General features: G+C 43.7%; 1 protein-coding gene across 2 annotated transcripts in view; it reads right to left on the bottom strand.

The window, feature by feature from the left end:
* CNIH3 (cornichon family AMPA receptor auxiliary protein 3) overlaps nucleotides 1–10,988 on the bottom strand; it is a 57,526-nt gene extending 46,538 nt beyond the window's left edge. Inside the window, exon 1 of one of the 2 annotated variants that reach the window (XM_081904516.1) lies at nucleotides 9,619–10,988. In XM_081904516.1, coding sequence (XP_081760642.1) covers nucleotides 9,619–9,699 — 81 coding nt within the window. In that variant the 5' untranslated portion in view covers nucleotides 9,700–10,988. The remainder of the gene's footprint in view (nucleotides 1–9,618) is intronic. The other variant, XM_081904517.1, reaches the window with a different exon arrangement.
* Between the last annotated feature and the right edge of the window lie 2,771 nt (nucleotides 10,989–13,759).

Below are 13,759 nucleotides of genomic sequence, written 5' to 3'. Positions count from 1 at the left end.
CCCCGCCCTTGCACAACAAAGCAGTGTGCGTGCAACCCACGGGTTCTGTGGTGAAGTACTCTTGCGGCCCACTTGGTATGAAAAGTTGGGCAGCCCCTGTTCTAGATCATATGACAAAATGGAGAACTGGGTCAAAACTAAAAAAGTAAATGTCAACTGAGACAAATGTAAAGTCCTCATTTACGTAAGAAGATCCAGATGTGCAAATTCAGAATGGCTAAATGTTAAATAGATTGGGAGCTTTTAGTAGGCCACAAGCGTTCTCTGGTCCATGGGGTTCTCTGGTCCATGGGGTCACGAAGAGTCGGACACGACTAAACGACTAAACAACAACAACAAGCTAAACATGAGAGTGGTCCTTTTTGATGTTGCTGCTTACAATGCTCTCACTCAGCCTCCCAAGAAATATCCACCAGGACCTCATTTTCTGGAGGGCAGAAAAGACCCTACAAATCTAAGATCTTCCAACTTTCCACTTACGGCTATAGATACAGCAGTACATGTGGTGCAGCCTTGATTACTCTTTGAAAAAAGATCTCTCTGCCCCCACACTGTCTAGGCACAACAGGTGGGGGAGCAAATTATAAATCCAATTAACTGTGAATTTATTTTCTGATTGTAAGAATACAGGTTTTTAAGGATTAACATTTTCCTCTCCCACTTTGCAATTTTTAAAGGTAGCGGAAATTTGTGTGGGAGTGATATGCTCCTGTGTTCTTCCACTTACAGAACACTATTAATTCTTGGTGGTTTTAATGGCTATTATTCTCAAAACCCATATATGCCGCTGAATTAGCACGTGAAACGGAAGGATCGCTTAGACCCATGGTAACTTCACCAGCCCTTTGTGGCTGTACTGCATAGATGATGTAAAAGAGAAGCAATTAATGATTTATAATCAGTCCTCCATATAGCCAGTATTTTGAAACGCGTTGCTCTAGCTGAAGTTGTTGTTCAAATGATTAAAAGGCTTCTGACTGCTAAGTACTAACGATTATTTGCAGAACAATAGTGCCAATGTAGGGAGGTGGAGTAAGCTAGAAAGTTGGTAAAGATACTAGCAGTGTGCATCGGCTCTGTGTAGGGGCCAAAAAATGAGGCAGCGGGATGACTCAGGGGTTTCCCCCCTCTTCAGAGTTGAACCATAATGTTAATAAATCCCTCCAAGTCAGATCAGGGCCCCCATGAAGCCTTGTGTCATTTCTGCACTTTGGATCCATGGCTTTTGCAAGAAATCAGGGTGTCAAAAATGTTGCCTCCAGAGCACTGAAGAGCTCTGAATTGTTGTTGAAGCAAAGCAGTGGAAGGTTTGTTTAAATAAATAAATAAATTTAAAACTTCATTTAAGTTTGTTTTTAACATCTTATGCTGCTCTGCTTTAACAAAACCCAAACCTAGCTCTTTAGAACTCCCCACACAATTTTCTGGACATCGTGAGGCCTATAGGAGTAAACACAGAGCTGTTCCTGTACAGAAACAGAGCTTGTTGTGGCTTTGTGGGGGCCCTGACCTGACTATGATGGGTGCATAGGAAGGGGATGTCAGCAGGTTGAACAAGAGGGATCAGAAATATGTACAACAAAATAAAGCAATTATGTGCAACAGAGGATGCTGAAACAAGTAGAGGTGGAAGATGGGCCTTGAGTAGAGATTTTGGAAGAAGCTGGGGTACATGGAATGAAATCAAATTAGGAAGTACTGCAGAGGAAATTCAAGAAGAGGGTTATTATGATGTTCAAGTTATGCCTCACCCAGCAAGGGATGGTGGGGAGAGAGGAGAACACCTCCTCACTCCTTGATAACCCTGCCAACCCTGAGAGTCATCTTACTGGAGCAGAACTGTGGAGGAAGAAACCAGCTGGTGGTGATGACTGCAATCCAGCCAAAGAACTGAAAAACTAGCACCACTAAGGCAAGGAGCGTCAGGACTGTGATGCCGTTTCCTTCCTCCAAGATTGTTGTTCTTTTTCAGAGTGCCTCTTGCAGGGGTTGAACTGTCTCATGGTTAGGGTTCCTCCTCGGTGAGAGAAAGGAGTAGTGGGGAGGTTGATGAGAGTCTTGGATGGAAGACAGCAACCTGGGTAAAAGCTAGATTGCTGTTGGTGAGTCTATCTGATTCTCAACTAGCCTCTGCCATGACTCTTATAATCATGCTAAACTATACCTCCGCATCCTGCTGTGGCATATGTTGCATATCACTGTGGCAGAATAGATGTGAGTCAAATGGAACGGCTAGGGCCAATGCACATACTACACACAGGGGCAAATCCAAGTCTCTCCCAGCCTTAGCCATACCTGCTTGAATCACATATTTGCAACATTCACACTTTACATTTTAGATGTACACTTAAAACACCCTACGAACAATGCAATGTGTGTACCAACAGCAACATGTAAGACTATAAATGCTTGCCTTAAGTATGGTAAGTAACGGTAAATCAGCATTATTATCACACATATTGCAGGTGGGGGTAGAAGTTGAGAGACAGTGGCTTAGGAACGTAGGAAGCTCTTTTCTATGGATTCCATCTGGCTCAGGACTGCCTACACTGATTGGCCGTGACTCTCCCTGGTTTTAGACTGGGGCCTCTCCAAGACCTATCTGGAGATGCTGGGGATTGAACTCAGGGCCATCTGCATCCCAGACAGATGCTCTTCCACTGAGCTATAACCCTTCCCAAGCTTATGGTCATTCTGTTTGCTTAAGGCCACCTAATGAGTTTATGGCGGAAGCACTATTCAGACCAGGGACTTGCTAACTCATAGCTCAGTCTCTTAGCCATTACACTACACCAGCTTTGATAATATCACAAAGTGTTTGCTCTTTTTAAAAAAAGTATTTTAAAGTTTTGTAATTGCCTGCTATCTCTTCAAAATGAGGTAGTGGTTAAAAAAATGAGGCCAATTACATTTTCACATTATTTCTCAACTGCTGAAGAACAAGAGAGAGCACATCACTGGTTCTCCCACATTTAATTAACCATTTACCATAACCACAATTTTATTCCTTCAGATGCATGTTTTATGCATTGTATTATGTTCCTTCCTCCCCATATTGGCTTGTATTATAGACACCCTGGTTAAAGTGAAGAGGGTTTTTCTCTTTTATTCTTTATTGCAAAACAGATTTGACTCAATGAGTTTCAAAGTATATAGCAATTTAAAAATTATTTGTGTTAAGAGGTTATCTGAGCTACCACTGAAAAGCACTAGTGAAAACAGTTGCATGGCAACATACTTTAAAAGCAGTTTAATATCTATGAAGTCAGCAAAGAGAACTGAAAAGAATGGTGTGCACTTTAGCTGAAGTAAAACATACTTTACTGTGCTCAATTGCAGCTCATGTGAGATTTTTAAAATCCGTTTTGAAACATATTTTTGTTAGCTAGACACAATTGAAAATTTGGCAATAGAAAGAAACTGAAAGGATCAATCTGGTTGCATCGATTTAGGCAATCATATTTTCAGTTCCTTTCATCTTTGCTATTGATTAAGAACTAAGAAGCTGTGCCCCTCAGCAGCTTCCCCGTGGCTGATTTCACATGGTGATGTTAACCTTGAAGTGGAGATAAGAGGTACCTTTAAAAATAGGTGTCAACTAAGGCTTTTGCACTAAAGGGATTCTTTGGACTATTGAACTTGCACTGGTCCTGATCATTTCTGCTTCTTTTAGGCAGTTTGAATCTGTGCACCCAGTGCTCAAAAAACCCCTTTGGCTAGAAGACCCCTTTAAAAAGTATTTTAAAATAGTGCATTGTATTAGCAAGTGCCATGCACAGAGATATGTACAACTCTCCACATGAGAAACAGGGGCAGAGGGTACCGGAGGTCTTGCAGAATGAAGTCCAGAATGATTCCAACTGCAAATATGGATAGGAAGTAGCATATTTGTCTTCCATTTCACACCTCTCATATTTCCTGCGAAAACTTTTTAACAAGTCCTAACTAAACAGATGATCAAATCTGAAAAAGAACAGTTTTTGAAGATGATCTATGTTTTTGCAAGAGAGATCAGCTCACACATTGGGTTGTTGTTGTTTTAAATGTACACAGTGTTTTAGAGAGGGACATGTGACTGAAGTGGAGATCAAGGCAGGTGAGTGCCTAGTGGTAAGAGCACAGCCTTCCAGAGACATAGCCTTACAGTTCTCTTTCAGCTTCTCCACCCCCGGTGCCTATCTCCGTGGTGCTGAGTGCCTCTTCTTTTCCTTTGCCTCCTGCTTTCATCTCCACAGATACTGTTGTGGTGGCATTTGCAAGCAGGCAGTTGTTATAGTTACTTGCTTAATTGCAAAGAAAACCTCAGTGGCTGAGGGAGTCAGAGCTCTCTTGCCCTTCAAATTCCCTGAGCTGCTTTGACAGGGGGGGGGGAATTAAGTGGGTGTGTAAGTGTGTTTTTTATATCTTCATCTTTTAAGGGTGAAAGTGCTGAAAGATAGGTGAAAATCAGTGTCAATGCATTTCAGAAAATGTGGACAAGACAAATCTCAACTTGGGGAAAAGATGATCAGAACGTAATGCACTATTTTACATCTGAATAGCACTAAAAATTGTCAGGAAGTATTTTATTGAGAAAAATCTGTAATGGTGTTGGATAGCACTAAAACTGTAGTGTGTATGGAGCTTTGGTTCTAACTTGGACCCTTTTGCCCTGCAGTCTGGAATCCCTGGACATAGGGTGTGGGAGAAATTACTTATTGATTACAAAGATCTAATGAGCTGTCACATGGAAGATGGAGCAAGCTTGTTTTCTTCTGCTCTGGAGGGTAGAACCCAAACCAATGGCTTCAGCTTATGAGAAAGGAGATTCTGACTCACAATCAGGAAGAAGTTTCTGACGGTAAGAGCTATTTGACAGTGGAATGGACTCCCTAGGGAGGTGGTGGAGTCTCTTTCCTTGGAGGTTTTTAAGCAGAGTTTGGATGGCCATCTGTCGTAGATGCTTTAGTTGAGATTCCTGCATTGCAGGGAGTTGGGCTAGATGACGCTTGAAGTCCTTTCCAACTCTACATTTCTACAATTCTATCTCATACATACAATCCTCCTAACAGACTGTGTTCCTAATGACATAGAATGCAGTCTATACATAGCAGCGGCAGCAAACTTCTGTCTGGCGTGATATGGGCATTTCACTGACACATGTTGCTGTGGATATCTAATAACAACAAAGATGTACATTCAGCATCTAGTAGGCATGGACTATTTCATCCAGCCCAGACACCAAAGCTTTGCATAACTACTATATCTGTATTTACTGATGTAAATAAAAATACATTAAAATGTAAAATATGAGTATATTCTTCTCTAGGTTGAGTCAAAGACAAACACTAGTCAATCTTCTACACGAATATCAATATTTGATTGTCCTGCTTTTGCCAACCAAGCCAACAACAGCTCATACTTATCAGAATCTTCTACCTTTGTCAAAATTCTCTTAACACAGGTACCCAAGTTTCTTGAGGCATAGTGTCTGACAACCAGGACACAATAAACTCTTATATGAAAGAATACACAGGTCCTAAGCAGAGTGTATTAAACTTAACTACCAATATGTTCTCTGTGTATCACAGGGGCAGCTAGCATGGTGCCCTCCAAATGTTGCTGGACTCAGCTCCCATCAGCCCCAGCAAGCATGACCAACTAGCAAGGGTGCAGTCCAACATGTCAAGGGCCCCCCGAACATGTCGATCTACCCTGATCTAGCATACAAGAAGGAAAATAGCAAGCAGACCACTACCAAACCAAGAAAATAGCTGATCATCCCCATTAAAAGAAACCTAGAATAAGTACGGAATGCCATGGTTTCCTCACTAACACAAATATGCACTTTCTCACTCCATAAACTCAATGACAAGCATTTTCGCGTAAGCCACTTACCAAATGGAACCAGAATTTCCCATAAAATTGAATCATGTGAATATATAAAGAGATTTCACTTAAGCCAGGATTCATCAAAGCATAGCACCAGAACCTTACTTAAATGCAGTGGCAAAATCCTGTAAATGTGAACAAAACTTGACCATGTGTGGAAATATCAACACCAACTGACCATGTGCAGATTGCCTCATGAGTCAATAACTACAATCCATATCAATGCAATTAGAGAGGCATTGTGGGGTCACATTTCAGACCAATAACTAAATAAAATAACATTGTCCATGTTGTTTTATTAACCCCTGTTGTTGTTCAGTGATTCATTCAGTACTGCAAATGACAGCAATGTGCCAGGCAATCATGGGACAGACTTCCATTCACTATGGTGAATGTCATGACATCATCTGCTGATCAGGAGAAGCCAATAGCCTTCCTTGGAGCTGTAGGAGTAGGCTGGGATCACCTCAACATATATGCAGTGATTCCATCCACCTCCCCAGCTTCAAGGTAGGAAGGAAGGCCAGAGGACTTATTTTATCTATTTGTTTGTTTGTTTGTTTGTTTGTTTGTTTGTTTGTTCGTACATTCATTGCAACATTTATAACCCACACTTTCCTTCTCAAACAGGTATGTTCAAAGTAGCTAACAAAAACAACTTTGGGATTTGTGTTGCCAATGAAGCAGCTAAATCAATAACCTGGCTATTCTTTCTTGCACCAAACAGAGGGGAGCAGGGGACTGCCCTTTAAGAGGTGCAATGCAAGGTTAATGACCAGGGGAGAGTAAGGGCTTAACAGCCACATCTTCGGCTACCAATACCAGCCAAACCTGTAGAGCTCTGTATGAGTGGCTAATGTACTAAGTGTACTGAGAGAAATGTATATTTAGAAGTGCTATTTTTAAAAAGCATCTCATCTTATTTATGATAAATAGCTGTTTAAATAGGAGATTCTGATGGGCAAGAATTTCTGATGACCTATCAAAAACAGTACTTCCATCAAATGTTGATACCTGTGTCTTTAGATAACAGACTCTGAGGGCCCAACCTGACAAGACTTTAGAGTTCTGTGATTCGATCTTCTATCTCTTTTTAATTTATTCCAAAAGAAGCCAGGGGGGATTAGATCAGGATGACAGTGTTGAGGGATGGGACTTAATCCTCCTGCCCATCATTTTGCTCATCTAAATTCCCCCCTCCAGCTGATACTTCCCTCATTAGGGCTGCTGTTGAAAGAAATTAAAAGAGACAAGAGATGCAATTATGGATCTCCAAGGACTCATCTACTTCATCCCTTATAGGCAAGAGGATATTCTGAAGACCTGGACCTCAAGGACAGCATCCCATCAAAAGGTGGCATCTATGCATCTGTGCTTTCAGGTAGAAGATTCCCAAGAGCAAATTTCTGCTTACCTGACCATCAAGAACAACATGTTTTGAATATGTACATAGCTATGTTTTCAGATGGTGGATAAGGGTTTCTGATGTCCTGGTTGTCAAAACAAGCACCCTAACAAATTTGGGTCCTTACATTCAGGAAATATTATGCATCCCCACCCCTGGATTTGAGAAGGTGGTACTCATCTAAGTGAATCTGCTTGATAAAGATAACTATTTCCCAAAACATTTTTTAAAAATCTAATTTAACTACCCATGAATCAGCTATATAAAAAGATGGTTTTCCAGATGGAGGAGCAGGCTGAAAACCAGTCTGAACAAAACATACCTTGTCTAATTTTGTTTTGTTACCCATTGAACACTTATATCTAGTTTTTCTGAATCTTGTCTAGCGTATCCATTTGACTATAGCACACTCTGGCACAGAGATGGAGCTGCAGGTGATATCAAGTGAAGATTGTTAATGAATACTACTAGTATCTGATGCTTAGTACAACAAGAGGAAAGCCCATGTTGTGGGTGGAAATTTCAAGGAGGAGGAATGTAGCATTTATTATTTGCTACGTTCATATCTGACCCTTCTTCCAAGGAACAAGGATAACATACGCAACTCTCTTCTTTTCCCCATATTATCATCACATATACCCTGTGAAATATGATGAGAGATAGTGGATTGCCCAAGGTCACCTTGTGAACTTCATGGCTTAGTGGGGACTTGAACCAGATCTTCACAGTCCTACTCCCTAACTACACCATAATGGCTCTCCTGACTTGATCATCATAAAATCCTATCAGTAAGGCAATTTGACAAGTTGTTTCCCCAACCCTCCCTCCACACACCTCCTTTCAAATGTGTGACATATTTTGTGGACTGCTCCTGACTTTCTACCAAGTAGCTGAGTAACTTGTCTGGCAAAGTATACAACTTTTTAGCCACTGGGAAAAGCCGAACTCGTGAGGCAGGGGCTGAAAATAAACCTGATAAATGTGTCGTTCACAAATAAGATCACTTAATTTGTCTACACCTGATTAGTGACAGTAAGTCTTCAGATTCAAAGAATGAAGGTGGGGTGCAACAAGGTTACACCTGGTAGCCACACCGACAAACGTTTGCCACATTCCCTGTCAGCCGTACTTCTAGCACCAGTGTGAAGGACGTGCATATACATACAGGTAGCTGCATACGGGTCCTCTCCATACAAATCGGAATTGTAACTGGCCAGGATTCCCATTCACGTATGATATCTATGGGCATATATCTGTGCAAATGCAAGTCGCCTTCATGCTGACTCAATGAACACCCATTAGGGCAAGGGTTATTATTATATTTATTTATATCCTGCCTTTTTCCTGGATCTGGACCCAGTGGTCCGTGAGCATCATTCAGGTGGTCTATGGCATGTCTGCATTAAATATTCACATTGACTTTAACTGTATTTTAATTACTTCTTTTATTTCTTATATTGTATATCATTCAGTATCTAGCATAGCACATTACAATTGCTACAGCAGGCAGAAGAATCATTAAGTGGTCCACCAAGACCATCACCAATGTTCAAGTGGTCTGGGGGTAGGGGACATACTTGGGTACCACAGTTCATTTGGGGATGCAGCTAGCCTGTGTAATTCCACTACCCCTTGCATCCAGTCACTGGAAATGGGGGGTGGGAGCTTTTGTACGCCCCTGACAACCAGCACCTGGATGTGTCAGTTGTCCCCATTGAAAAGCATTGCCCATGAGGTGATGTTAAAAGCTGTAGCCTTTGCTCTCCCAGATGTTCTAGTCATGAAGGGATAAGCATGTCTTGCACAAACCAGCCTTCTTCTGGAAATTTTTGGACTACAACTTCCATTGCCCCTGGCCATCGGCAACATTGGCCGGGGCTGACGGTAGATGGGATTTCCAGAAGGCACCAGGTTGACACAAGTGTGAACTATCTATGAGGAACAAGAATAAGGCTTGCATGTGCAGCATACCTTCAAAACTCAACTGGAGCACATTTTCGTCCCTCGAAGAACTCTGGGCACTGTAGTTCGCTAAGGGTTGCTGGGAACTGAAACTGTGCGAAGGGTAAACCGCAATGCCCTGAATTCTTTGAGGGGAAGAATTCATAGCTGTCAACGTTTCCCTTTTTTTAAGGGAAATTCCCTTATTCCGAATAGGATTCCTCGCAAGAAAAGGGGAAAGTTGAGAGCTATGGAAGAATTTGCTTCGAATGTAAGGTTGTTTAAAGAGAAGAGGTGACTGGAAATGGTGGAAAGTAGAATTTGTGTGTGTGAGAGAGAGAGAAAGAGAAAGAGAGAGGGAGGGAGTGTAGGGGGAGGATTTGCGGGAAAGAGCTACTCACATGCCAAATAGCGAAGAAGATGAGGGCGGCACACAGGACCAAGGAGAGCATGTAGCAAAAGGCAGCAAACGTGAAGGCCATGGCGGGAGCAAGAGGAGCCTGGTGGGACTGGCGCGCATGCACTCAGCCCGGGCAGGAAGGCGCCTCCTCGGGAACTCGAGGCGGGAAGAGCTCCTTCCTCTCGGGAGGCCGCCACAAGCTCACTTCAGAAAACTCCCACCCTGCGCGGGAAACCAGCCCCTCAGCAGGCACCCAGCAGCTTTTGAAGCCTTCAGGACGGCCACTCTGGCTGGAAAAAGCTCGCCGGCTCCCGGGAAGGCGGAGAGCGCAAGTGCCCCGTTCTCCCTCACACACACAAACTCGAGTCAAAGTGGGCTAGGCGGAAAAGTCATTCCGGATGAAGAGAAGGTGCTGAAAAAAGGAGGTCCGGCAAGCGGCGAGCACCCCGGGGATGCCAAGCCCAAGTTCCCGGCGCACCCCAGAAAGTGCCATGGTTAGTGGAGGCGGATTTCTTCGGAGCTCCGGGTTTCGCTGCGCCCATAAAAGAAAGGACCTGGACAGAAAGGGAGCGGGATGGAAGCGTCCCTCGATCTTGGTTCTCGCGCTAAGGAGATGGGTTTTTCTTTCTCTCTCTCTTTCTGCCTGGAAGCGGTTCTGTGGCGGGGAAGCAACGCGCCTGGGGCTCCTTCGCTTCTTCTCCTCCTTCAGCAGGAGTTCCTTTGTTCCTCAGACCCGCGGCGAAGATTCAGTCGCATCCCCGCCGCCTTCTCTCCATAGTCGACGGGGGGGGGGGAAGAGTCCTCCTTCCCTTAGCCGGTTGCAGCAGCTGCTTGTCTTGAAGCGGGGAATAAAGAGAGTCCACCTGCTGCTGCTTCTGGATACAAGGATCTTGGACTCTCTCACACAAACACACACTCATACATACGGATCTCGCTCCTGCCTCGCACCTCCAGCAGCACAAACGAGCCGGCGAGGAGGGGACTTTCTGTGGGCTCCTCCCGCATCGCAGCTTCCTCCTCGCTTTCCCCCTCCAACTTGTGCACGCACGCACACACACACGCACTCCCGAGTTGTCGAAAGCCCCGAGGAAACCACGTGGCCGCCCAGGCAAGTCCTCTTTCTGGTCGCCTCCCGGTGCCCCACTGCTGATCTATGCCCAGCTGACCTCGTGGTGGTGGTGGGCAGTGCCAAATCGCCTTCGCCGTCCATAGAGCTGTGGCTGAAAAGCCCATATTTCCCACCCACGCAACTCACCCCAGGCTTCATTTGAGAAAGGTGGCATGGGGGGGTGGACACATTGCAACTTCAAAGCCCATGAGAACACCGAGAGAAAATCTGTGGTCCTGCAAATGTTGTTGGACTACAGTTCTCACCATCCACGACCACTGGCCATGCCAGCAGGGACTGGTGGGAGTTGGGGGGATGTGGCAGCTCAGTGGTTCTGCTTTGCCTGCAAAAGCCCCAGATTCAATCCTAGCATCTCCAAGTAGAACTGGGAAAGACTCCATGTCTCAAATCTGGGAGAGTTGCTGCCAGTCTGTGTAGACAATACTGAGCTAGGTGGTGCAATGGCCTCATTCAATATAAGGTAGCTTTTATCTGGAGGGCTAAAGGTTGCCCCATCTCCCCTCCACTGCAAACTGCTGGAACAGGGGGAATCGGGAAAGGCAACTAGATGATGTGGCAGAGATTTAAGGTAGTAAATGATGTGCAGTTGTGAACAAGAAGAATTACTTCTCTCCAGCTACCCAGAACTGTCAGGCTACACTGCAAAAGGAAAAACTTATTTATACCCATGACTGTGTGCACTGGAGCCTACAACCTGGGAGAGAGGAAAAGCTGACAAATCAGCTAAATTAGGCTGTGTGCACATTACTGCTTACTCCAACACACTACAGTGGTACCTCAGGTTACAGACACTTCAGGTTACAGACTCCGCTAACCCAGAAACCTTGGGTTAAGAACTTTGCTTCAGGATGAGAACAGAAATCGTGCAGTGGCAGAGGGAGGCCCCATTAGCTAAAGTGGTACCTCAGGTTAAGAACAGTTTTAGGTTAAAAATGGACCTCCAGAACGAATTAAGTTCTTAACCTGAGGTACGATTGTACCACCATTGGCGTCTGAAACCAAATACACACGACATTAGCCACAATCCACAGGTATCCCGCAGCTTCTTGAGAAATGCTCTTTCCCTTAAACTAGCTTCCAGATATTTAGAAAATGGAAGTGATGGTCAATGTGAGGTGCGTACATTTCAGGCAGCCGTTGTACATGTGCAGAGGACAACTTCAGTGAATTGGAGGTCAGTGAGGGGAAACAAATCAGGTAATGGGCATCTGGGGAAGGTATCCTCACCCCCTCTCTGGTGTCAACAGCAACATAAAAAGGAACTTGGAAGAACAATAAGAACATATATTTAGAGAAGATTGGAAAACATTTATTGAATATATGGGAAATCACTGTGTACAGCTGAAAACGCTGGCAGCATTAAGATAAATTCAACAGTGTAAATAAGTTATGATGGATGTAATAATGGAATACTGAATGGTATAGTTTCTGTAAAATATGCAGGGATTTATGATATATAAAATGAACCATGGAAAGAGAAGAAGGGAAGTCATTGATATCTTAAGGATGTAAAAATGACTACTTTAAATTGTAAAACAGAAAATTTAATTAAAATTATATATATGAAATGCGACTTGAAACACAGCAGCGGGGAGCTGGGACGCCCTTGCTGCATTTCAATACCCTAAGGTGTACATGGCCTTAGCCCCTGATTGACCCTTAATTTCCTGTGGTCCTACCCACAGTGAAGTGGTTGTCTTTATTTTTCCAGCCTGCCTCTGCTGAACAGCACTTTATCCTCCATGACAGCTTTATCTCTTACGGACTTCCATTACTGACCAAGAGGGCTCTCTCTAGGCCTGGGGTGAAAATTATTAGATCAGACCAAATTTTAAATGTAGGGTTTTTTTTACTAATAGTTTTGAAAGAGTTAGTGTAATATTTATAGGGGCTATATACAGTTAGTGTAATATTTATAGGGGAGGAAACAGATTTCAGAAGAGCTTAATAGTTAGCCATAACAGCTATTAGGAAAATAACATATGTTGGGGAATGCACCTAAACCTTATTCATTATATTAATGTAATCATTACTGATATATGTCTACCATTTCTCTACTTTAGCCAAGACATAACATACAGGAAGCTGCCTTACGCTGAGACAGACCATTGGGCCATCCATCCCAGTCTTTCCCATCCTTACCTGGAAATGCATGGGATCAAACCTGGGACTTTGCATGCAAAGCGGGTGCTCAGTTACTAAGCTCTGACTCTCCCCAAAATACTCCCCCCTACCCTAGCAATAAAGTTCTGGCAATAAAGCCATTCCTTTCTTTCAGCTCACTGACAGCTCTGCTTCCAGCCTTCTTGCTTCTTGTTTTAGTTCACTTTTGTAACTTCCTTCTTCTGATTTGTATATCTCTCTTTCCTCTGCTTGCTCTGCTTCACCTGCAAACACTATTTTAACTCACCAATCCAATGTTCTAGCCAACCAGAAGTGCAGGAGTGTGCAAGTCAGTGACTGAACACTGTTAGTGGGAAAAAAGAAACAGGAAATTGGGGACAAGTAACTAGATTTCCAAACCCCTTCCTTGCATTTCAGTATCCTGGGTTGACCTTTCTGAATTCCCAGCAAAAACAGTCACCGAACAGAAGGCCACCATTTTGTACCTAAAAGCAAACACAAAATGGCCGGACAGATTTATGCTTTACATCAGGCATAGGCAAACTGGGCCCTCCAGATGTTTTGGGACCGCAGTTCCCATCATCCCTGACCACTGGTCCTGTTAGCTAGGGATCATGGGAGTTGTAGTCCCCAAACACCTGGAGGGCCCCGTTTGCCTATGCCTGCTTTAAGTTATTAACCTGTGAACTGCAGAGGACTATATTGCAGTAGGGATGTGGTGATGGACCAACCAGCATAAATGTCTTTGCTAAAAAAATAGAAGAAAAATCATATCCGTTAACTGCTCACAATACTATTAGAATTATTGCAGACCCTTAAGATGGTCATCCCTATTCCGTGGGTGGCGCTGTGGTCCAAATCACAGGCCCTCTTGGGCTTGCTGATCAGA

Source organism: Podarcis melisellensis (genome assembly GCF_964234715.1).
Source record: "Podarcis melisellensis genome assembly, chromosome: 3".
NCBI lineage: Eukaryota > Metazoa > Chordata > Lepidosauria > Squamata > Lacertidae > Podarcis > Podarcis melisellensis.
This window is presented reverse-complemented; position numbering and strand designations above follow the sequence as displayed.